Source organism: Diabrotica virgifera, chromosome 1, assembly GCF_917563875.1.
Source record: "Diabrotica virgifera virgifera chromosome 1, PGI_DIABVI_V3a".
In the NCBI taxonomy this organism is placed as follows: domain Eukaryota; kingdom Metazoa; phylum Arthropoda; class Insecta; order Coleoptera; family Chrysomelidae; genus Diabrotica; species Diabrotica virgifera.
In genome coordinates, this window is record NC_065443.1 from 80,095,613 (window position 1) to 80,121,392 (window position 25,780).

Genomic DNA, 25,780 nt, shown 5'->3' on the forward strand with positions numbered 1-25,780 from the left:
TGCTTATTTCTTTGTAAAAACTCAGTCAAAGTGAAAAAATGTTTGTTTTGTCTGATGAAAATCGGTCCGGGTTAGCCGGACTTCCGGGTCACCGGGGGCCGACTTATCGGGGTTCTACTGTATTTATTTTTAAAATTTTGTATTGTTCTCTAGTTCGGTCCATTTTGGAATATTGTAATATTATTTGGTATCCTTATTATAATATGTACATTGATCAGTTAGAACGAGTTCAGAATAAATTCATAAGAATTTGCAGGTATAAAATGGGTTTTAATAGAACTAACTGTGATTATAATTATATTCTTTGTCAACTTAATATGAAAACTTTGGAAAATAGAGACGGTGTGAATTGCGTTTTTTGCATAAACTTCTTAATGGTTTTGTTGATTGTCCGGAACTGCTAGAATTAATTGTTTTTAATGTAAATTCTAGAAGAATACGTTCTTCTGGCCTATTTAGACTAAAGTTTCATCACACTAATTATGGTAAAAATGAGACAATCACAAGGATGATGAAAACTGTCAATCATTTGCAAGATAGTCTTGATTTGTTTAATCCATCTGTGTCCGCATTCAATAATACTTTAAAGAAATTGAGACATTGATGTTATTAATACCTACTTTTAAAATATGTAATGTATGACTACAGTTTATATGTTAATTATATGTATATATTGTAATTTTTTGTAAGGAAAAAGGGTTCGTCCCGTTAAATAAATAAATAAATAAAAAGTTGGACTGTTTTGTTCGGTAGCATGCACTAATTGTCAAAACCGGTCGTGCTCCAATGTTGAATCAGCAACAATTGAGGATTCATTTGATTCTATCGAGGAGCCATGCGATGTGTCATTATTGGGGCAATTTACTTTCACCCAGGATGAACAAGAAGAAGAAGAACAAGGAGAAGAAGAACAAGGAGAAGAAGAAGCAGAAGTATTAGGAAATTATGAACCAGTTGGATAAATTTCCATTTTTTATAATAACTTATATAACACTACCGCTTTTTATAACTTTTATCATTTTTAACCCTTGCCAATATCAATTATTCAATAGCTTCAAATTAAACAGAATCATAACAGATCCGTAGAGTAGGCCTACTGGGGAAACAACGTTAAAAAACGCGCTAAGTACACTACCTCAAAGGTGGTGTGGAAACGTGTGCGCATATTATGACGTTTACAACTTTTTGAATCGTTGTATCTCTTAGGAAAAAAGTAATAAGACATTTTTTATAGATAATTATGTAATCTACATTTTTTGTTAGAACTAATTTTATGATAAAACTTGCCGTTTCGCTGAAAATCGCTAAAAACTATATTTGGTGACCTTTGACCCCGAGTAAATTTTTTAGCTCGGGTCGGATTTATGAGGACTTTTTAGATTTCATTTATGATGGTCTTTTGAACAATCCTGCCAATTTTCAGCTTGATGGTAATTTTTGTAACCTCGGATGTGTAAGTTGACCGGAGTAATAGCCTTATAAAGACAAAAATATATAGACTTTATTGTATGACTAAGAACTTTATTGCTTTTCAAAATATTTCCCACCAAGATCGATACACTTTTACATACGTTCAAACCAATTGGTAAAACAGTTATTCCAGTTGACACCTGCAAAATAGCTATTTTAAAGGCATCGATGGATTCTTCTGGCGACTGGGTTCGCTGCCCACGCATTGAATTCTTGATCTTTGGGAACATGAAGAAGTCGTTGGGACTTAGGTCGGGGCTATACGGTGGATGGTTTAACAATTCGATGTTTTGAAGCTCCAAAACTCTATTGCCTTTGGGCAGTGTGAACACTTGCTTTGTCCTGACGTAGGATGATGGTAGGATGATTCGCCGTTGTGAGTGGCTTTGTCGTAGTTTCGCGATAACTTCTGGTAAACAAATGTTTATATACCACCAATCAGAAGTAACCGTTCTTTGATCTTCTAAAGCAATTTTTGCCACACGACCAGATTTTGACACAAAAGCGACCATTTTCTTTGACACTTCGTGAACGGATCACTTTTGTTGGTTTTTCCTCATCGTAGAACACCCACACAGCGGATTGGCGTTTATTTTCCCGGTGCGTAGGACTAAATCCAAGATTTATCGCCACTAACAATACTATAAACGATTTTGTAGCTTCCTTTGTTGCACCGTTCGAATGTTTTTCGACACTAATTGATGCGAACCACTTTTTGCTCTTCGGTAAGCAAATGAGGGATCCAACAGGAAACCAACTTCGTAACACCCAGTTTTTCATCTAGGAACTTTTGTATCGAGGTCTTTGAAATGCCCAAATATTTCTCTATCTCCCGGTATATTACACGGCGGTCATCCATAATTTGCTGACGAACCGCATCAATGTTCTTAGGTAGTGCGGCCGATATGTGAAACAATTGCACATTTAATGATACAAGCATATAATTTGCACCACATTACACATACAAAGGTTCAAATTTAGATATGAGGCCATCTCAGATTTTGTCTTTTACAAAAATGGCGGGCGTTCAAAATGGCGGCTATACTTATGTGTTTAATAGTACCATAACTTTTAAACGAAAAGTCCGATTTCAACCAAATTTGGTATATAGGTTTTTTTTATTTAAAAGAGGGAAGTGGTGAACCGGAAGAATCGGTTTACCAGAAGTTGTGTTTTTACTGGTTGTTTATGTAAAAATATGTTTTTTTTTTCGATTTTTTCCCTCTGTATATATATATTAATTTTTCAAAAAGGTAATACCGCAATTGAAAAGAGCGTAAAAATATTTTGTAGAAAATATTTTGAACTTTTTAGTTATGTTAATTACCATTTAATAAATGCATAACCTATCTTCACATGTACCTATGTGTGGCAAATTCGTGCACACATTATAAGAATTATTGTGCATTTAATAGTAGAAGCATATAATTTGGACCACATATACTACACATATCGAGGTTCAAATTTAGATATAAGGCCATCTCAGATTTTACCTTTTACAAAAATGGCGGGCATGCAAAATGGCGACTATACATATGTGACTTTTACAAAAATGGCGGGCGTTCAAAATGGCGGCTATACTTATGTGTTTAATAGTACCATAACTTTTAAACGAAAAGTCCGATTTCAACCAAATTTGCTATATAGGTTTTTTTTATTTAAAAGAGGGAAGTGGTGAACCGGAAGAATCGGTTTACCAGAAGTTGTGTTTTTACTGGTTGTTTATGTAAAAATATGTTTTTTTTTTTCGATTTTTTCCCTCTGTATTGTTATATTTCTATTTGATATGAAAATTAAATTTTGATAATTATAAACAGAATTCAATTTAATATAAAATATTTTCAATTTTCTCAACCACGGGCATATAAATTTAGAACAACCTGTATACAACAAATTGTTATATTTAATTTTAAGAAGTGATTAAACGAAACTCGGGACAATGCGCTTAGAATGAACAAAGTGAAAGGCGCGTACCATTGTCGTTGTTCGCGGAAGGTTCGATCATTAGCCTATGCTAAATAAGACTCAAGTGAAATCGATAATAGGTCATTATCGTTGTTCGCGGAAGGTTCGATCATTAGCCGATGCTAAATAAGACTTAGTGGAAGTAGATAATAGATCATTAAATTTTGTAATTAGTAGAAAGTAATTTTAGAATGGGAATTAACTATTTTTTTTTGAAATCCATTAAGCATATTTAGAAAGATTAAAAATTGGTTTTGAGGAATACTGCGAATGAGAGTTGGTGGTGGAAGTTTGATTTGTGAATCTGGAAGGGATATTTAGAAAGTAGGGGAATGAATGACAAATAGAGATCAGAATGTTTTGAGCTGTCGAGAAGTGAAGTCCAGTAGTAGACGGTAGTGTAAGGAGAGGGAGAAAGCCGGTGTAGTTCCGTGAGTGTGGAGTATCTATCGTGGAACGAGAGGTAGGCCAGGTTGAGAGTAAAAGAACCTCCTTGAGCCAAGAGTTCCCGGTAGCTGATTGCAGTTTCGAAAAAGGTAGAACACAGCATCACGACAGAAGCAGGAAACGAGAGCTATACGAGCTAGTTTCAAAGGAGAACATTACTGGAAGCCAGGACGAGGTTTTGATTGCAGCCAAGGATAGCAGGAAACGGGTCTTGTGTGAAGACATTCTCAGTTCACCAGAAAAAGGTCAGTCTCATTTGTTTGGACATGAATGTATGGGTTTTTCGTATTAAATACCACATTTAAAATTGAAGAAACATAATCAATAATATCAGAAAAGCTTCATCAAACTTAAATAGAATTGTTGCTAATAAATCATAATAGTTAAATGTTAATAAAAACTTTCAATTGGAAACCAAAAGGAAATAAGATTCCCATGTGTAAATTTTATGTTTAAGAATAATAAGATATAGCAAAGTTTAAGCAGTGATTGCCATTTAAATAAAATAAACAATATTTTGATTACAATTGTAACCCATATGTGTTATTATTTTACTCTTTTCTTTCCTATCCCGATTAGGAACCATTGAGAAATACTTAGAAGCCACGTAAGTAAGTAATTAATTTTATAAAAAGCCCTGAGATTGAAAACATATTGATATGTGATCTGGTAAATTAATTAGATTATTATTAATGCATTGATTAAATTAAATGACATATAAAAATATTATCTCATATCAATAATCAAGATCACATCAACTGTCGTCCAACGTGGAGGGCATTGAAAAGTATTTCTAGTGGCAAATTTGAAGGATAGAAAGAGTAAAGCCGGTATTTGAAAATTTATATGCCTGTGGTAAAAAGTGAGATACTTACATTTGATGACATAAAATTTTAGATCTCTTTAGGTACAAATTTTACATAACTGATTTAATATTTTAATTTTACGATATTTACATTTGATATATTTATTGACAATTTATAATATTTGGGTGAGAAAAAGTCGTCTTGGTAACATACTAGTAAAATTTCATATTTGGCGGGGACAGTACTTCTTGAAAACAAATGTCTGTGACAAGAAGCCAAAGCAAAGACAATAAAAAACAAAAAGAACATTCAAATCAAGAGGAAAATTCAGACCAAGAAGATATTTTAGACACAACAATCATGGAAACAGGAAAAAAAGAATTGTCAGAATTAGAAAAGATATTACAACTTATGCAACTCCAGTCACAAAAAATGGATGAAGCAAAACGAACAATGGATAAAAATCAGGAAGAAACATCAAAGAAAATGGATGAATCACAAAAAAAAATGGATGAATCACAACAAAAAATGGATCAAAAAATGGATGAAACACAACAAAAAATGGATGAAACACAACAAAAAATGGATGAAACACAACAAAAAGTGGATCAAAAAATGGATGAAACACAACAAAAATTGGATCAAAAAATGGATGAAACACAACAAAAAATGAAACAAGCAATAGAAGAGAACAACAAGAAAATGGAGGAACGCATAGGAAAGTATGAAAAGGAAGTAAAAGGATTTTTGACAATGATCAAGAACGATATGGGACAACAAGAGACAGAGATTAAAGAAATCAAAAGCAAAATAAAGGAAATAACGAATTGCCAGAAAAAGGAAATAGAAAATTTGGAAAATAAGTTGGAAAATGCTATTCAAGTAGACAGAGAAGAAGTGGAAAAAAGAATCACAGAAATAGAAAAACAAGTCACCGAAAACCGGACGCAACAAAATGTAGGAGAAAGAAGAGAAATGGTTATACATAGCACAGATGACGTGAAGATAAGGTTTGGCGGGGATGTAAGAAGATTACACCCAGTGCCGTTCATAAATAGCCTGAAAAAGAAAATACAACACATCGGAAATTTCGAAACAGCAAAAGAAACTATCAGAAACCATCTCAAATATGAAGCAAGCCTATGGTTCGATAGTAAAGAAGAAGAATTCGGCAATTGGCAACAATTTGAACAAAAATTTTTGAATTATTTCTGGGGAAAGGTCCAACAATTGGAAATTAACAAGGAATTGCAAAATGGGAAATACAATGATAGGATGGGTGTATCAGAAAGGACATATGCTTTGCAGATTTACAATAATGCAAAACATTTACAATATAATTACTCATCGGAACAATTAGTCGAACTGATTGCAAGACATTTCGAGGAAACGCTGGAAGACCATATCACATTGCAAAATTACAAAGACATAGAGAGTTTATGCCAATTCCTACAAATAAGAGAATCACGTCTAAGAGAAAGAAAATCAAGAAGGTCGCGAGAAGATTACAGGCCCCGAGAAACACAAGATTACAGAGACAGAAATCAAAATAGGAGGGACTATACAAGACGAGATTTTAATCCCAGAAGGGAAAACGAAAATAGAGACAACGGAAGAGGAAATTATGAACAAAGAAATAGGCAATGGAATGAGGACAGAAATCGAGAATACCAGAATAGAAACACCACACGCTCAAATCAAGAAAACAGAAATAATGGTAGACAAAATGAACAGGGATATCGAGAAAACCGAAACAGATCCGACAGACCAAGAGAAAATAGAAGAGAAGTAAATAATGCCCAGACAGATGAATATGACGGAGAGAGACATTATGACGAAAATATAAACAACGATGAGCAACCGGCGTCTTTTCACGACGGCGCTCACTAAAAACCAAAAAATCAAACAGGAATCTTTTGTCACCCCAAGGAGTTTATTAAATTGGCAGGAAACAACGAAAAGAAAAATGGAGTTAATTTAAAATTTGTGGATGGATTTATCAACGAGAAACCAATTAAAATTATGATAGACACTGGATCTGAAATAACATTGGTCAACAGAAAACTAATAGAAGAAGTTAACTTAACAAATTTAATTTACAAAATACCTAGGGTAAATTTAGTGGGCGCAAACAAACGGACATTGGCAACTATAAATGAAGGCATACGAGTAATGGTACGACTGGGTAAGAATATGTATGCACTACAATGTGTAATAATGCCAAACATGTCACATGACATGATAGTAGGAGTTGACGAATTGGCAGAAAAACATGTAGTGATAGATTTTAAAAATAATACGATGAAACTAACAGAAGAAGAAGAAAAAGAACAGGACAAGGAACATGAGAAACAAAATACGGACGAATCAGGTAAAGAACAAACAGTGGAAATGAATTTGGCAGCGAAGCAAGGACAAAGAAAAAAAAGGAGAAAAGGTCAGAAAAAGATAAAAGAAAATGAAACCTGTGGCTCCTCAAAAGAAGAGTTGAGCCCAGAAGAAGAAAATTTGAGAGTATCAGAAACAAAGGAAACCTGGGATTCCTCAAAAGAAGAGACGAGCTCAGGAGAAGAAGAAATAAAGCTAAAAAATGAAAGTGAAAAGAATATGTTTGAAACAGTAGTATTTGAAGAGGAGGCATATGAAAACGAGGATGCAGAATACACGGTAAAAATATGTGAAAAATCTGAGGAAAAAGACAGAAGATTGATATGGGAAAAAGGGAAAGACAACATAATAGCCGACACTCTAACACAGGATGAGGACACTGAAAATAAGGAAACAATTACTCTACAGGTGGGACTAATTAGAGTAATACAAGAAGAAGGGGTATAAGACGTAGATTAAAGTAAGGAAATATACAGGGATTTGGTTTTGCCTCGAGAAAATTTATTTAAAAATGCAGATAAATTTTATCGAATACAAGGCGGGGATTTGTGATATTTCTATTTGATATGAAAATTAAATTTTGATAATTATAAACAGAATTCAATTTAATATAAAATATTTTCAATTTTCTCAACCACGGGCATATAAATTTAGAACAACCTGTATACAACAAATTGTTATATTTAATTTTAAGAAGTGATTAAACGAAACTCGGGACAATGCGCTTAGAATGAACAAAGTGAAAGGCGCGTACCATTGTCGTTGTTCGCGGAAGGTTCGATCATTAGCCTATGCTAAATAAGACTCAAGTGAAATCGATAATAGGTCATTATCGTTGTTCGCGGAAGGTTCGATCATTAGCCGATGCTAAATAAGACTTAGTGGAAGTAGATAATAGATCATTAAATTTTGTAATTAGTAGAAAGTAATTTTAGAATGGGAATTAACTATTTTTTTTTTGAAATCCATTAAGCATATTTAGAAAGATTAAAAATTGGTTTTGAGGAATACTGCGAATGAGAGTTGGTGGTGGAAGTTTGATTTGTGAATCTGGAAGGGATATTTAGAAAGTAGGGGAATGAATGACAAATAGAGATCAGAATGTTTTGAGCTGTCGAGAAGTGAAGTCCAGTAGTAGACGGTAGTGTACGGAGAGGGAGAAAGCCGGTGTAGTTCCGTGAGTGTGGAGTATCTATCGTGGAACGAGAGGTAGGCCAGGTTGAGAGTAAAAGAACCTCCTTGAGCCAAGAGTTCCCGGTAGCTGATTGCAGTTTCGAAAAAGGTAGAACACAGCATCACGACAGAAGCAGGAAACGAGAGCTATACGAGCTAGTTTCAAAGGAGAACATTACTGGAAGCCAGGACGAGGTTTTGATTGCAGCCAAGGATAGCAGGAAACGGGTCTTGTGTGAAGACATTCTCAGTTCACCAGAAAAAGGTCAGTCTCATTTGTTTGGACATGAATGTATGGGTTTTTCGTATTAAATACCACATTTAAAATTGAAGAAACATAATCAATAATATCAGAAAAGCTTCATCAAACTTAAATAGAATTGTTGCTAATAAATCATAATAGTTAAATGTTAATAAAAACTTTCAATTGGAAACCAAAAGGAAATAAGATTCCCATGTGTAAATTTTATGTTTAAGAATAATAAGATATAGCAAAGTTTAAGCAGTGATTGCCATTTAAATAAAATAAACAATATTTTGATTACAATTGTAACCCATATGTGTTATTATTTTACTCTTTTCTTTCCTATCCCGATTAGGAACCATTGAGAAATACTTAGAAGCCACGTAAGTAAGTAATTAATTTTATAAAAAGCCCTGAGATTGAAAACATATTGATATGTGATCTGGTAAATTAATTAGATTATTATTAATGCATTGATTAAATTAAATGACATATAAAAATATTATCTCATATCAATAATCAAGATCACATCAGTATATATATATTAATTTTTCAAAAAGGTAATACCGCAATTGAAAAGAGCGTAAAAATATTTTGTAGAAAATATTTTGAACTTTTTAGTTATGTTAATTACCATTTAATAAATGCATAACCTATCTTCACATGTACCTATGTGTGGCAAATTCGTGCACACATTATAAGAATTATTGTGCATTTAATAGTAGAAGCATATAATTTGGACCACATATACTACACATATCGAGGTTCAAATTTAGATATAAGGCCATCTCAGATTTTACCTTTTACAAAAATGGCGGGCATGCAAAATGGCGACTATACATATGTGACTTTAGCACGATAACTTTTGAACGAAAAGTCCGATTTCAACCAAATTTGTTATATAGATTCTTTTTTTTTATATATATATATATATGTAAGACCAAGGTCTTGAACCGGAAGAATCGATTTACCAGAAGTTGTGTTTTTCCTGATTTTTATCTAAAAACATGTTGTTTTTTACTAATTCTGTTACCCTGTATATAATAATTTTTCAAAAAGTTAATACCGGCGTTGAAAAGAGCGTAAAAATATTTTTTAGGAAATATTTTGAACTCTTTAGTTATGTTAATTACCAATTAATACATGCATAACGTATCTTAACATGTACCTATGAACCTATGTGCGGCGCATTCGTGCAAATAATATAAAAATTATTGTACATTTAATGGTAAAAGCATATAATTTGGACTACACACACTGCACATACAAAGATTCAAATATAGATATGAGGCCATCTCAGATTTTGTCTTTTACAAAAATGGCGGGCATTCAAAATGAATACCGCACATAGGTACATGTGAAGATTAGTAATTAACATAACTAAAAAGTTCAAAATCTTTCCTAAAAAATATTTTTACACTATTTTCAATGGCGGTATTACCTTTTTGAAAAATTAATATATACAGGGTGAAAGAATTGAAAAAAACCACAACATATTTTTACATAAAAAACAGTAAAAATACAACTTCTGGTAAACCGATTCCTCCGGTTCAAGACCTCGATCTTATTCATCAAGAAAAGAAACTTAATACCAAATTTGGCTAAAATCGGACTTTTCGTTCAAAAGTTATCGTGCTATTATTAGTCACATATGTATAGCCGCCATTTTGAATGCTCGCCATTTTTGTAAAAGGCAAAATCTGAGATGGCCTCATATCTAAATTTGAACTTTTGTATGTGTAGTATATGTTGTCCAAATTATATGACTTACCATTAAATGTACAATAATTCTTATAATATTTACACGAATCTGCCACACATAGGTACATGTGAAGATACGTTATGCATTTATTAAATGGTAATTATAATTAACATAACTAAAAAGTTCAGAATATTTCCTAAAACATATTCTTACGCTCTATTCAATAGTGGTATTACCATTTTGAAAAATTAATACATACAGGGTGAAAAAATTGAAAATAAATTGTTTACATTATATAAAATAGTTTTAAATAAAAAACCAGGAAGAACACAACTTCTGGTAAACCGATTCTTCCAGTTCACGACATGGATCTTGTAAATCACAAGACGAACCTACGTACCAAATTTGGTTGAAATCGGACTTTTCATTCAAAAGATATCGTGCTATTAGTCATATATGTATAGTCGCCCATTTTGAATGACCGCCATTTTTGTAAAAGGCAAAATCGAGATGGCCTCATATCTAAATTTGAACCTTTATATGTGCAGTATATGTGAACCAAATTATACGCTTGTATCATTAAATGTGCAATTCTTATAATATTTGCACGAATCTGCCGCACTAAGAGGAGTGCCATTAAAACAAAAATATGCATTGTTTCGGAAAAATTCAAACAAGCTTATATTTTTCTAAAAAATTTTTTGTTAGTTTATATACATGTTAAAGTAAAAAGTTCTACTCGCGGATTTGGCCGCTAATTGTTTATTAATTGTTTAAACAATAACAATTATTTTGTATAAATAATTTTAAAAATATCGTTAAATTCATCATTTTGCTTTGATCAAATATGTTTCTATTTTGTTTTTGATTATGCTGAATCCGAATATGACATTGCAATTTGAAAATTCTTATACAGAAGTTCTTATACAGTATGTCTGCGTAGCTAGGAACCACATGGAAAACTTTTTTATTATCAATTTTACGAAAAAAAAGTTATTCTTCATAAAATGCTCTGGATAGCCAAAAATCTAAAACTCAACCATCAGATATCAAATTTTATACGAGTTATGTCAAAAATATGAATTTCGTTAAAGAATAAAGTACCTTTATATTCCAGGATATCAAAAAATGCTATAATGAAAATTTGTTTGAAATTAAAAACTATGTTTAAATATACAATTACATCATTCTAATCGAAAAAAATTTTCAATTTTTTTTCAAATTACGGATACTCATCATAATTTTATTACAATTATGATACCTATTTTATTATCACTAGCACAACCATCAGATATCAAACTTTTTTAATTTTATACGAGGTATGTAAAAAATATGAATTTTTCTTAAGAGCTTTAAGTGCCTTTATTATTAACAATATTTTAATTAGAAGGATGTAATTGAGCAGTAAAACAAATTTTTTAATTCCAAACAACTTTTCTTAATAACAATTTTCGATATTGTGAAATGTAAAGGTAACGAGCGATCCAAAATTATTGGGATCAAAGCTAGCCGTGCAAAAAAATTACGTATGTCCTCTTTTAATCTGAATTTATATCATTGGTTTATCAATTAATTTTGATTAACATTATAAAACATAAAAAATCAGTCAAAACCTTTAACACTGAACTTTAATCAAAAATAAAAAGAATTAACAAAATTATAAGTAACAATAATAAATAAAATCAAACAACCAACATCTCTACATAACCTAACTTTTCTTGAAGTTGACGTACACTGCAAAGTTGACGTAAACTGGTAAATATATCTGAATTAAGAATAGACATGCACTGTATAGCTATCTCTGTCGTTCAGAGCCACCTATCGTGACAATAATTTTGGATCACACGTTACTTTACTCTTGTAGTGGAGTCAATGAAGGTTTTCACCTCCGATTTCGTTGAACCTCCATCGATTTTCATGAAAATTAGTAAGTATGTAGAGGATACCTCAAGAAACAAAGGTGACATGGTGCCAACTTGCGCTTTTACCCTGGGGAGGATGCCACCCCTTCTCGGGGGTGGAAATTGTTTTATTAAAAATAATACCACTAATCGATAGAGGAACAAATTATAAGTAAAATTTGTTATATAAAGTTATTTCAATAAATCAATAGTTTTTGAGTTATTAAAGACCAAAAGTTTTGATTTTTCCTGAAAAAAATCCATGTTTTAAAGCAGTTTTTCTTAAATAACTCAAAAACCATAAGTTTCTTCAAAAAAGTTGTTATTACCAAAATCGAAGATATAAAAATAAATAAGCTCCTTATTCGAAAAATCCTTTATTACATATACAAAGTGAGTTATATGCAATTGAATGTATATTTTTTTTCCGCGAGTACTCAAATCTTAGTATTCAAGCTTAAATAACAGGAAAACGATGCACTTTGTTAAATATAGATATTAAACATTTTAATAAAGTACTTAAAGGTAACTATCAAAAAGCTATATAAGAAGTCGATAGCATCAACATTAAGCAAGTTATGATGGAAATAAGAGGACCCTTTCAGATTTTTTAGGGAAGAATGAAAAGTGAAACATACGTCATTTCCACAAAAATTAAAATTTATAGTAACCCATTTAAAACTTTATTTATTTTAACATGAGTAATAACTTCAACAATTTTGACCGGTTTAGAATGCATATTTTTGAAAAAAAAATACGATTAAAAAAAATTAGAATTTTTCAAATTTTCGTGAATTTCATTTTCTTTTGATAATAACTCCAAAAATACTCGATATACTTAAAAAATGGTAGAGAACAAAATTTTAGTTTTAACTTTATTTAAGCTTTTTCTTTTTTTAAATATTTTTTTACGACAAAAAATAACCGAGATAGAAACATTTAAAACCTAAATTTTACTGCGAGAACCATGTAACCGGGGCCCTTTCACCTTGTATTTAAAAAAATAAAGAATTTAGAAAATTATGTTTAATACAGTGTTATAGAACTTTTACTTAGCTTTGTAATGGTTTTTGGATAAATCTCATATTTCAAAATTTAACGGAGTTATTTTAAAAAAACCAATAACATTTTCTTTGAAAAAATTTTATAGCGGAGATTTTGTATGTATACAGGTTGTGGGAAGTCCAATTAGTCGTTTGTTGTAGGAGATACGAAATAAGTTTACTTAGGTGAGATTGGGGCATAGATAATATCAGAATTTAAATACATTTCCAAATATACAGGGCCACCCATATTGACAGGGTGAAACAAAATTATCTTTTGTTTAATGGAACACCCTGTATATTTTTACATTTTTGGATTCTCCTCTATGTTTTATTTCTTAAAATATCAGGTTTTGTGATGTTATACGAAGTAGTTTAAAAGATAATTACGTTTTTATTTTCAAAGTTCATAGCAATATTCACCCCCTGTATAATTGTAGTGATTTGACATCAGAAAATCAATTTATGTTCAAGTGATTTTTAATATAATGTATTATTGTTAAAAATTATTAATCTAGCAAAACGTTTATTTTAGCTAATACAGGGTTGGTCGAAACTGAATGAGTGTTTTCTCAAAGTTTGAGAGTATGAGTTTTCTCAAACGGAGCAGCCTGTAATGCCTGTAATGAGCATTGTAATGAAATGCTATTGTATGGCACTTTATTATTTCCCACCCTGCCAGTGAGAACTGAATTTATTTTTGAAATCCCTAACTTTATGTCTTTAATTATTTTAAATATTGTAAACGATTAAAAAACAATCAAATTAAATTGAAATGAATAACCAGTGTATATCTTCCACATTTACTTCATATTTAACGTAGCCTGTACCATAACATTGCACAGATTATTATCCCTGTATAGCAACGATATACCGTGAATGTGAATTCATACTTGAGAAATGTCCTATATCCAGTCTCACAAAAAAAAGGGATTCCTCAAACATAATATATATGCAGACAAAATCAGCCAAAGTGATTTGCGATATCTAATTAAAGGCCCTACCAAGTTGGTTTTGTTGAATATAGCATAGAAGCACGACGATACTTTAGTGATAAGCGTATTTTTCGTAGTAGCTATAGTATGTTGTTTTATATTATGTATTACCTATATCAAATTAGTTTTAGTATGTTTCGTTTATCTAAAAAAATGTAAAACAAACAAAAATTCTGTTTTTCTTGTAGTTGTTTTTTCGTATAGATATTGTTTTATATTGTAGTAAATTGAATTTAGTTTTAGTATGTTCCGTTTGTTTGTAGAATTATATTTAATTAGATTTGCTTTAATTACTAAAATAAATAAATTTTCAATTATATTTTATGTATTTGTGGAAAAGGAAACCTAGCATTAGCGGCCACATTTCTATAACGGCCAATTGTTTTCTATTTTTAGTGGCCGTTATTGTCAGGTTTTACTGTACCAATAATATTTTATTAAATTATGAAATATTATTTAAATAAAAAATTTATAAACTTGATAAAAGAAAGTTTGCTTAGAATTTACTCCTCTATCTAATTATGGGGTTATTTTTATAAAAATAGTGTTCACCCATGAGAAGGGGTAACATCCACCCTCAGGATAAAAGCGCAAGTTGGTACCACATCATTTTTGTTTCTTGAGGTATCCTCTAATTACTTACCAATTTTCATGAAAATCGATGAAGGTTCAAAGAAATCGTGGGTGAAAACATTCAGTGACTACACTTTCAGAAATATAGAAGAATAAGGTTTTCGTGATTTTCGACTTATTTTCGGATTTTTGGTTGCTATAAGGTTTGAAAAATTAAAAAAAAATGTAATTCATGCACATAAATATAAAAAAAATATTTATTTTTCTTAATTAAACGAGATTACTTGCGCCATAATGCGGAAATCTGCATTTTTTACAATTTTAAAAAGTAGGGGTGTATTACACCCCTAAAATGCAAAAGCGCAAGTTGATGCTATATATCTTTTATTGCTTATCCTCTAACTACTTACCGATTTTCATGAAAATCGATGAAGGTTCAACAAAATAGGAAGTGAAAACTTAGTGACTGCACTTTCAGAAATCTAAAAAATAATTTTTAAAAAAGGGGTATTTCACCCCTAAAATGCAAAAAGCGCAAGTTGGCACTATGTCACCTTTGTTCCTTGAGGTATCCTTTAACCACTCACCAATTTTTATGAAAATCGATGGAGGTTCAACGAAATCTGAGGTAATAGCTCATATCCACCTTCATTGACTCCACTATTGAGTGAAATTCATATTTTTTGACATACCTCGTATAAAATTAATTAAATTTGATATTTGATGATTGCCTCTTAGATTATATACGATGCAGAGTATCTTATAAAGAATGACTTTTTTTCGTAAAACTGATAATAAAAAAGTTATCAATAGGTTCCAAGTTACTCAGACATACTGTATAAGAGCTAAAAAAATTGTTTTTGTTGAACATTTATTATTGCTGAATCTTATTATTAAATGTATTTTAGGTAAGTTTTACAGAAAAAAGTTTTGATCACTTTGTATAAACATTTTTTTAGCTGGTAATTCTCGGTTTTTGTATTACATTTTTGTTATCTTTCTTAATTTTCTCAAAAAGAAATAGTTTATTTCATTTCTAAAGTAAAATAATTTAGTGCATTTTAAAGACACATCCTAAGCTTTAAAAGAGCACTTATAAAACTGTAATAGATCTGTTCAAACTTGAGTAATACAGTCTTAAAGTGGTGGTAATTCTATAAAACTACGAAGATTTCAAAAATTCATTTTTTGAGACGTCATATGACGTGAATTAAATTTTTGAGATTTTTTTTTTGAATGAAACATAATTTAGTAAGATGCTTGAAAGGTAAGTTGTGCAAAATTGAGAGTTTTATAAGAAAAATTGTATTAGTTCACATTTTTAAATCATTTGTAAACAAAATTCATGTAAGGCTCAGTTTCCGCCCACGCCGTACTTATGCCCATACATTTTATTTCTTTTTATTATAACCATAAGATAGCTTAATTATTCTTCTTTCATGTTCAATTTGTAAAATTTCATTTGATCCATTGGTTAAAGAATTACATTAAAATGACTCAACCGTGCACTTCGCCGTACGCTAGTTTACAGTGCGCCAATGTTTGTGAGAAGGGTGACTTTAGCGTTATAAATAAAAAATTATAGAAGATACAGATTTAATTTTAGAAAATTCTTTATATAAGGTTTTTTTTTGGAAAATTTTCTGAATATTTCAATGGTCAAGTCAGTTTTTTTTCTAAAATTTATATTTTCGGAGTTATTTAAAGAAACATCTAATTTCGTAGTTCATTTGTTTAATAAAAAATGAAGCACCCACTTCTCGAGTAGAACTTTTTGATATTTTGTTGTTTATTAAACATTTCTTAATGAAATTACAAAAAGTTCTATCTTGTTTGATTTTTTCCGAAGTGAAAATCTATATGCACTCACCTATCTGCTATGTGACTGCTGTCTTGGGTGGACCTGGCCTGGATTCGTCGCTGAGACTGGAGCGGCCACGTTGACATTCGCAATACCAGTGGTAAATAGTTGACTGTTGTGATGTTTCGTTCCCAAACACAGAAACTATTTCAGCGAGACATTGCTGTTGAGATAATTCTCTCCAAAAATTAAAAAAAATATTGCTCGAGAATGTTTTCGGCTAAGATCCATTTTTCGACCGACTTGCTAATTTCAAAAATGTATATCACACGACTTGTTTTATCGCAATGAAACTCTGGATTTATGTCAACAAAAGATTGAGGTTACATTTTTGTCGGAAGGATTTATTGGTGGCGCCTTCTAAGCGGCTATATTCAAAACTAAAAAGACGAACCTCGTATCCCCAAGGTTATTTTGTAATCATGTATATGCGTTCAATTTTAGATAGAGAAATTACCATCCAACGGTATTTTGAAACAGAAAAAAGGTGCAAATTAAGATATCCTCAGATGCCGACACTATGGGTCGGATCTTCAGCTAGATCGGATAATCCTATACTTGTACCTATTGAATTGTGTACAATAGAAGATAATCAGACAATTAATAGAAAAATGACAGAAGGACAGACAAGAAACATGATAAGGTATGTAATTACATATTTTAATATATTGTGTTTAGTTATGATCTAATTTAAAACTGTTTTCGATTTTATCAAAAAGAAGACTAATTTTTGACATCTCAAGCGCTGTTGAGATCTCTCTACATTATTCTTTTACGAAATTATGTTGTCTTTTGGTGCCATTATTAGTAGTCAATATTATGATGTGCAGTAGTTACATCAAGTGTTGTCCACATCAATTCAGGCAGGGGGCTACCTTCATAGTCTTAGATGTTATTTAATGTAACATCTTCTTCCTCTTTATAAACAATTCTACTTGTTCATTGGTGGATTCATACCTCTATGGAAGGTTGTCACTCAAACTTTTGCACGGTCGGACGATACTTCTACCGTTTGGTGATTTATCTCTTGCTATTTTGATCACACATGTCTCTCCCATTCTGCTTATGTGGTTATTCCATTCTTTTTTTCTATTTAGTGTCCATTCGTTTACACACTGTACGTTACATTTTCTTCTAATGTCTTCACTCCTTTTTCGATCTCTCAGCGTATTTCCTGTAACTTTTCTCAGTACTCTCATTTTTGCCGTTTCTATGGTTTGTTTTTAAACTAGGAGGAGTAAAATAAAAAGACAGATTTCTCACCCAAGAAAGTCACTAGAAAAATCACCAAATACATCTTCTTTTTGGTTTGATCATAACGGCCTTTGACGGTAATCCATACATATATACTAATACGTCGCTAAAGAGTTCTAAAAACAACTGTTTTTTATATAAAAGTAGACTAAAAATCTAAAAATTTAAGGAATAACGCACAAAACACAAAAAATCGCTGATATAACTTAATTAACCTATGAAATGCCAGTAGTGTCAAAAGGTCTTAAATGTCATTAGTGTCAAAATTTCATAACAGTGGAGTAAACTTGTCTGAGATTGGACCAATTACAAACAAGTACGTTTACGGCACGGTAAATTTGAATTACTCCTCTTGGTTTAAAAACAGACCATAGTAGTCTTTGTGTTGTGGCTGTATCAAGTCTATGTAGTTTCTGATGCATATGTCATTATTGGTCGTACACTGGCTTTATACATTTTTGACTTCATCTCAGTGTTAATATGTCGGTTTCGCCATATTGGGACCGTGCAAGTTCGGAAGAGCGACACCTGCTTTCATGGCTCAGCAACATTTGTAGCACTTTTAATTATATTGGCCAATTATATTAGTCTTGGTTACTGGATAATTGTCAAGGCCATAGTCCAAAAATAGAGTAAGAAGAAAAAGTAAGATTGAGGTTATGTTATTAAAAGGTAAACATTGTATATGTAGTAACTAAAATTAATTATTAAAATGCTGTATTACAAGTAAAATACTTACAATTAATTAAATTCAGGTACATAAAGGCATTTAATATTTATTTCGATTCAGAGATCATTACCATCCCTCTATGGACCATTTCGAACTTTTGTTCTCCTCAGGAGAGCTTGTGATGCTCTGAATCGAAATTAGACATATTTGCCAAGTATGCCAATTACAAGGAAATAATTAACATTTAGACTCACTCGCGACCTCTATTAAAGAAACGACGAAACCCAAGCGACTCCGTTTTCAAACAAATAAATATTGTGATGAATGCAGAGACATGGAAAGTCTATAAATTAGTTGCACTCCATAACACATCAATTCAACGAGGCAACGATCAACAAATCTGTTTCCTAATACTCAATACGTGAGTAAAAACGCAGGTAGATAAAGGCATTTAATTTTGATTTTCAGAGATTTTTTACTCACGTTTTTACTCACGTATTGAGTACTAAAACAGATTTGTTGATATTTGCCTCGTTGAATTGATGTGTTGTGGAGTGCAACTATATATAGGGTGAGGCAGATAAAGGGCCTATTAGAAATATCTCGAGAAGTAAAGCTAAGAGAATCTTGAAAATTAGAATACAGGGGTTTTGAGGTATGAACTATTTAATGAAAATATTTTCTTCTCTTTGCTACTTCCGGTTATACCGGAAATTAATCGAAACGTCGTTTTTTTAAATGGGACACCCGCTATATTTTTACATTTTTGGATTCTCCTCGATTTCTTCTTTCTTAAAATATAAGGTTTTGTAATAATATACAGGGTAGGTTAAAAGATAATTACGTTTCCTTATTAATTTCGTATCAATATTCCCACCCTGTAGGATTGTAGTAGTTTGACATAATAAACTCTATTTATGTTCAAATGATTTTTAATATAGTCTACTATTGTTAACAATTATTAGTGTAGCTAAATTTTTAATTTTAGTATACAGGGTGGGTCGAAACTCGGAATGAGTATTTTCTGAGTTTTCTTAAATGTAACACCCTATATTTTAGCATTGTAATGAAATGATATTTCATGGTACTTTTTACTTCTTAAGCATTCCCTATACCTAACTGCTTTAGTTTGTGCTTAATTGTTAATCGCGCCAACAATCTTAACTTCGATGGTATTTTGATACCTCAACCACTATTGGCAATTTTAAGTATCAGTATAGATTAATATGTATTTATTTCCAAAAAATTATTTGTGACTGAATATTTTCACGGCCAACCTAATACAATTTCACCTATTTTGTGTTGCAATTAATGTTTGGCTTTAAGAAGTTAGGTATAGGGAATGCTTAAGAAATTAAAAAGTACCATAAAATAACATTTCACTACAATACTAAAATACAGGGTGTTCTATTTAAGAAAACTCATAAAATACTCATTCCGAGTTTCGACCAACCCTGTATACTAAAATGAAAAGTTTAACTATACCAATAACTCTTAACAATAGTGGACTATATTAAAAATCATTTGAACATTAATAGAGTTTATTATACCAATCTACTACAATCCTACAGGGTGTTAATATTGCTACGAAATTAATAAGAAAACGTAATTATCTTTTAACCTACCCTGTATAATATTACAAAACCTTATATTTTAAGAAAGAAAAAATCGAGCAGAATCAAAAAATGTAAAAATATACAGGGTGTCCCATTTAAAAAACCGAAGTTACGATCAACTTCCGGTATAACCGGAAGTAGAAAAGAGAAGAAAATATTTTCATTGAATAGTTCATACCTCAAAACCCCTGTATTCTAATTTTCAAGATTCTCTTAGCTTTAGTTCTCGAGATATTTCTAATAGGCCCTTTATCTGCCTCATCCTGTATACTTCCCATGACTCTGCATTCATCACCCTTTATTCCGAATTAAGAAATCCAAAGATTTTATTTTTAAATATTTATTTGTTTGAAAATGGAGTAGCTTGGGTTTCGTCGTTTGATTAAATTCACTTTAATAATTGCATATCATACCAATATTGTGGAGCAACATTAATTCCCGATTTCGTAATGACAGTAGGTATGTCAATATGACAATTTCAATTGACAATATGTTTTATTTAAGAAATATGCTAAGAAAGTTATAAGATTTCTCCGCTACTAGCGCACGATCGTTTCTAGTATCCCCTCCAAGTACTTCCACACAGCAAATAGTGTTATAAAGGTATCCTGCCAGTCTATTTGCTTTTTGTACTTGATTTCTCACTTCTTTGTCCAGGTCTCCGTAGCTGGACAGTGTAATTCCAGTGTAAAGGTATTTTATTTCCATTACATGTTCAATACTGATACCATCAATTTCTATTTTACATCTGATTGGTTTTTTACTAATTACTGTTGTTTTAGTTTTCTGAGATGAAACAGTCATTTAATTCTTTTATTGTTATTTTAAAATTGTGGACTAGTCTTTGCAGACTATCTTCATCTTGAACTATCAGTATTGCGTCGTCTGCATAACCAGAGTATTTTTACTTCATTGTTTCCCATTCTGTATTCTCTTCCTTTGTTGACGGTTTTGATGGTTTCATCCAAGATGACCATCTATTCTGACTTTCATTTTGTTGTTTTGGTAAATGTTTTCAATAGTGTTTATGAAATCTAGGGAAACTTCTATATTATACAGAAAATTGATTACATATTTGAGTCTTATTCTGTCAAGCCTTCAAGTCAATCAGACATAGAAATGCTGGTCTCTTATACTCTAGTGATTTCTCAGTAATTTGCTTTATGGCGAACATTGCATCTGTACCCGATATTCCAGTATGAAAACCCTGTTGTTTAGCTGCTAAACTTATCCTGTGATTCTTTAGTTCTTGTAAAATTTTAGTTGTAAGTTTTAAGGTAGTATTTAACACGTTGACGGACAGAACGTCTATAGACGTCTTATTTCCATTGATGTAATGTGACACAACGTCTATAGACGTCTTTTTTTTTTAATAACGAGTTATGACAAAAAATCGGTAGACTTTTTGTCACATTTCATCTACAAATGCATATGAACTGTGACACGACACCCATGGTCGTCGACCTCATATTTACAAAAAATGTTAAAAAACTTATTGTTTCCACAAACTACACACACCGGCAAAATTAGCCGAACACGTTAAAAATGGGACATGTTTGATGTCTCGTATTTCATAAACCAGTGGTCCGATTTGAGTGATTCTTTTAGTATGTTATAGCCTTATTATTTAAGAATATCGGTGTAATAATATTGTTGCTAGACAGGTAAATGTTATTTTATACCGGGTGTAACAAGCATACTGTGTTTTTTTCTTAAAGTTCGGAACACCCTGTGGAATATTCCAGCATATATAAAATATTAAAATTAAAACTCGATTGTAGAATTATGCTTTCTTAACATTTTCTTTTTTGATTCATTTGCTTATGTTGGAAAATAAAAAAGTTATGTGCTTTAACAACTAGCCATGTTTTTTATCAATAAATCCTCATAGTAGGGGAGAAAAGTATGCTAAATTTGCAATTACTCGAGCGTTCTTGTGACCTGGAGTGGATTGTGAAGAGTGGGTGCTACAACCAAAAAAAGTTAAGTTAGTTTTCCATAAAGTGTGGGACTTTCCATTTTGCAATTTAATTTTCCATTTCCACCAGTCGTTTTTTCCGATTATAGCGCTATTTATCCATAATAGGAAAAAATGTTGCAAATAAAAGTTGCTTATTTTTACGTCAAGGATCCAAATCTGCAATAATAATTGGGGGCTCCTATTTAATATTTTAATGTAACCCCCCACCCCACCACCGTGGGGGAATATTGAATAGGTGTATTTTGCAGTTTTACGATCTGATGTTCATTTCGCAAAATATCGCAGGGTTCGTATTTATAATTTTTAATTTACCCCCCACCCCTCTCCGTGGGGTGTCACGAGCCCCCCACAGAGGTGGGGTGGGGGATTTAATTTAAAATATTAAATAGGAGCCCCCAATTTTTATTGCAGATTTGGATTCTTTACGTAAAAATAAGCAACTTTTATTCGACATATTTTTTCGAATTATGGATAGATCGGAGAAAAATGATTGTTTCAAATGGAAAATTAAATTAAAAAATGAAAAGTCCCCCACTTTATGGAAAACTTAACTTAACCTTTTTCTGATTTTGGCACATGCTCTTCATAATCCAATAGGTCCCCATAACGCTCGAGTAACTACAAATTTAGTATACTTTCCTCCCCTACTATGAGGATTTATTGATGAAAAACATGGATAGTTCTTAACGCACATAACTTTTTTATTATCTCACATAAGTAAATGAATCGAAAAGAAAAATGTTAAGCAAGCCTAAGTCTACAATCGAGTATTAATTCTAATATTTTACATATGCTAGAATATTCCACAGGGTGTTCCAAACTTTAAGAAAAAAACACAGTATGATTGGTACACCCAGTATAAAATGGTATTTACCTGTCTAGCAACAATATTATTACACCGATATTCTTAAATAATAAGGCTATAACATACTAAAAGAATCACTCAAATCGGACCACTGGTTTATGAAATACGAGACATTAAACATGTCCCATTTTTAACGTGTTCGGCTAATTTTGCCGGTGTGTGTATAAGAAATTCAGCAATTTCCCTATTCTACTTTGCAAAAGTCATAAGTTGATATCTCTATAGGGTTACCATAATTTATTAAGGCCAAATCCGGACAGGGGTAGTTCAAGGGGTTGTAGAAAATGTAAAATGTGAATTTGACTGTGTTGCTACCTCTACATTGTACATATATGCGAAATGCATATGGCACAATTAAAAGTACAGCTGTTTCGCTACAATATGCAACTAACATCGAAAATCTCTGCCAGTTTAAGCAACTAAGTATGTTTTAACCTAGTTTAGACCTAATAGAAAATAATATTACATTACGATTACGATTATTGTGTGCTCGTGCGCTGTTGACAAGCAGTGCAACCAACTTAACTATGTGCTGCGCAGAATGAAATTTCCCACCGTTTGGCTAAGTGTTTTCCATTTTTTTGAGTAAAGAAAAAAATCCGGACATTTCTCATATCCGGACGCCAATCCGGACATGTCTTTCAAATCCGGACTGTCCGGACGTATGGTAACCCTATATCTCTAGTTCTCTGGCTGTTTATCTCCTTTTTTGAATAGTAGAATTAGTTCGCTCGTTCTCCATTCTTCCAGTATTTTATTGTGTTTTATAATTTTGTTAACCGTTCTGTCATTGCTGCTCCACAATGTTTCAGTGATTCGTTTGGTATTCCATCTTTACCTGCAGCTTTTCTGTTCTTCAGCTTTTCAAGTGTTTTTCAAAATTCTTGTGTAATTATATTAACTTCTTCTCTTCATTTGTGGTAATTTCTGATGCGTTTCCGGTTCTAGGGTCATTCGTTCTTCATCTGCATAGAGCTTTTTTTAGATAGTCAATGCATGTATCCTTTACTATGGGCCGGTATTTCAATAGCTACTTAAGCTTTTGCTTAGCTAAGCCTATGTCAAAAGTTAAGGAGAAGCTTAAGCTGGGTGCCGTATTTCCATCACTTCCTTAACTAAACTCATGCTCAACTGTAAAGTTAATTGGTTTGGTACCTCTGAATACGTCAAAATGCCAGAACTAACTGTTCTGAGGTAAAAACCACTACTGTTGACATTTAATTTTATCTTGTCATCTGTATCAATGTCATTTACTTCACTTAATTTTGTGTGCATGGTACATGTGTTGTTAGTTTATTGTCTATATTTTCTCTGGTTATATTTTTATTGTTATGTTGCATAAGCAATAGATCCGTCTTTGTAATTTTGTTTATTGCATATATAGGAATATAGGAAATGTCAAATTGGAATATAAGTTTATTTTTGTAAAATAAATATACCTACCAAGCATGGTAGAAATAAATAATTTTTATGTGCCTACACCTTCCAAAAGTAGTAAGAATTCTATTAATCGTTATTACGATTAATAAATTAATAGATTATTAGATTATTATTTAATAATCTAATAATAACGTTACTACTCAAAAGTTGGTTTTCAAAATAACTCTATAATTGATAATCTATAGAAATAACCTCAAAAAACAGAAAACAAATTTTAAGCAAAGGCTTAAACCAACTCCCGTGCGAGCTTAAAATTATTTGGTTTAAGCATAGGCTTAAGCTTCAAATTGAAGTGGAAATACAGGCATCTAAGCTTAAGCAAAGCCTTAAAGTAAGCTTTGGCTTATGTGAGGTTGGAAATACCGGCCCTAAGGGCCGGTATTTCTACAGCTACTTAAGCTTTTGCTTAGCTAAGCCTGTGTCAAAAGTTAAGGAGAAGCTTAAGCTGGCTGCCGTATTTCCATCATTTCCTTAACTAAACTGGTCCTCAACTGTCAAGTTAATTGGTTAGGTACCTCTGAATACGTCAAAATGCCAGAACTAACTGTTCTAAGGTAAAAACCACTACTGTTGACGTTTAATTTTATCTTATCATCTGTATCTGTCTCATTTTTACTTCACTTAATTTTGTGTACATGGTACATGTGTTGTTAGTATATTGTCTATATTTTCTATGGTTATATGTTTTATTGTTATTTTGCATAAGCAATAGAAGATCATAGATTAATTAGTTTGATGAGCCATGTACTTAAAGTACTCCTTACTATCATTCACTCGCGCATATACACCAAATTAGAAGAACAGCTGAGTGAAGTTCAATTTGGATTCAGATCAGGACTCGGAACGAGGGAAGCACTTTTCAGCTTGCAAGTTCTAATACAGAGAGCCAGGGATGTCAATTGCGATGTGTATGCATGTTTCATAGATTTCGAGAAGGCATTTGATAAAGTCCCACATGGAAAACTAATCGATATCCTAAAAACATCAGGACTCGATGGTAAGGATATAAGACTCGTTTCAAACTTATATCTCCAACAAAAAGCAACAGTTCGATTCGAAAATGAACTGTCCGAAATCTTCACGGTTGAAAAAGGAGTCAGACAGGGTTGCATACTGTCACCAACATTATTTAACATATACTCTGAAAACATCTTTAGAGAGGCCTTGGACGAATCAGAAGATGGTATTGCAGTAAATGGACAACTTATAAATAATATTAGATATGCAGACGATACAGTATTGCTGGCGGATAGTGCGCAGGGGCTCCAAAGGATCATGGATAATGTTGTAGAAGCATGTAACAAATACGGCCTAAAACTAAACTGTAAGAAGACAAAAATAATGATCATTAGTAAAAACACCAACATAAACGCCCAAATTACAGTA

General features: G+C 31.8%; 1 protein-coding gene across 5 annotated transcripts in view; it reads left to right on the forward strand.

Annotated features, from left to right (window-relative positions):
- LOC114327218 (protein argonaute-2) overlaps positions 1-25,780 on the forward strand; it is a 149,207-nt gene that overhangs the window by 82,732 nt on the left and 40,695 nt on the right. For all 5 annotated transcript variants that reach the window (XM_050657254.1, XM_050657260.1, XM_028275755.2 and 2 more), the window contains one exon: positions 17,013-17,211. In XM_050657254.1, coding sequence (XP_050513211.1) covers positions 17,013-17,211 — 199 coding nt within the window. The remainder of the gene's footprint in view (positions 1-17,012; positions 17,212-25,780) is intronic.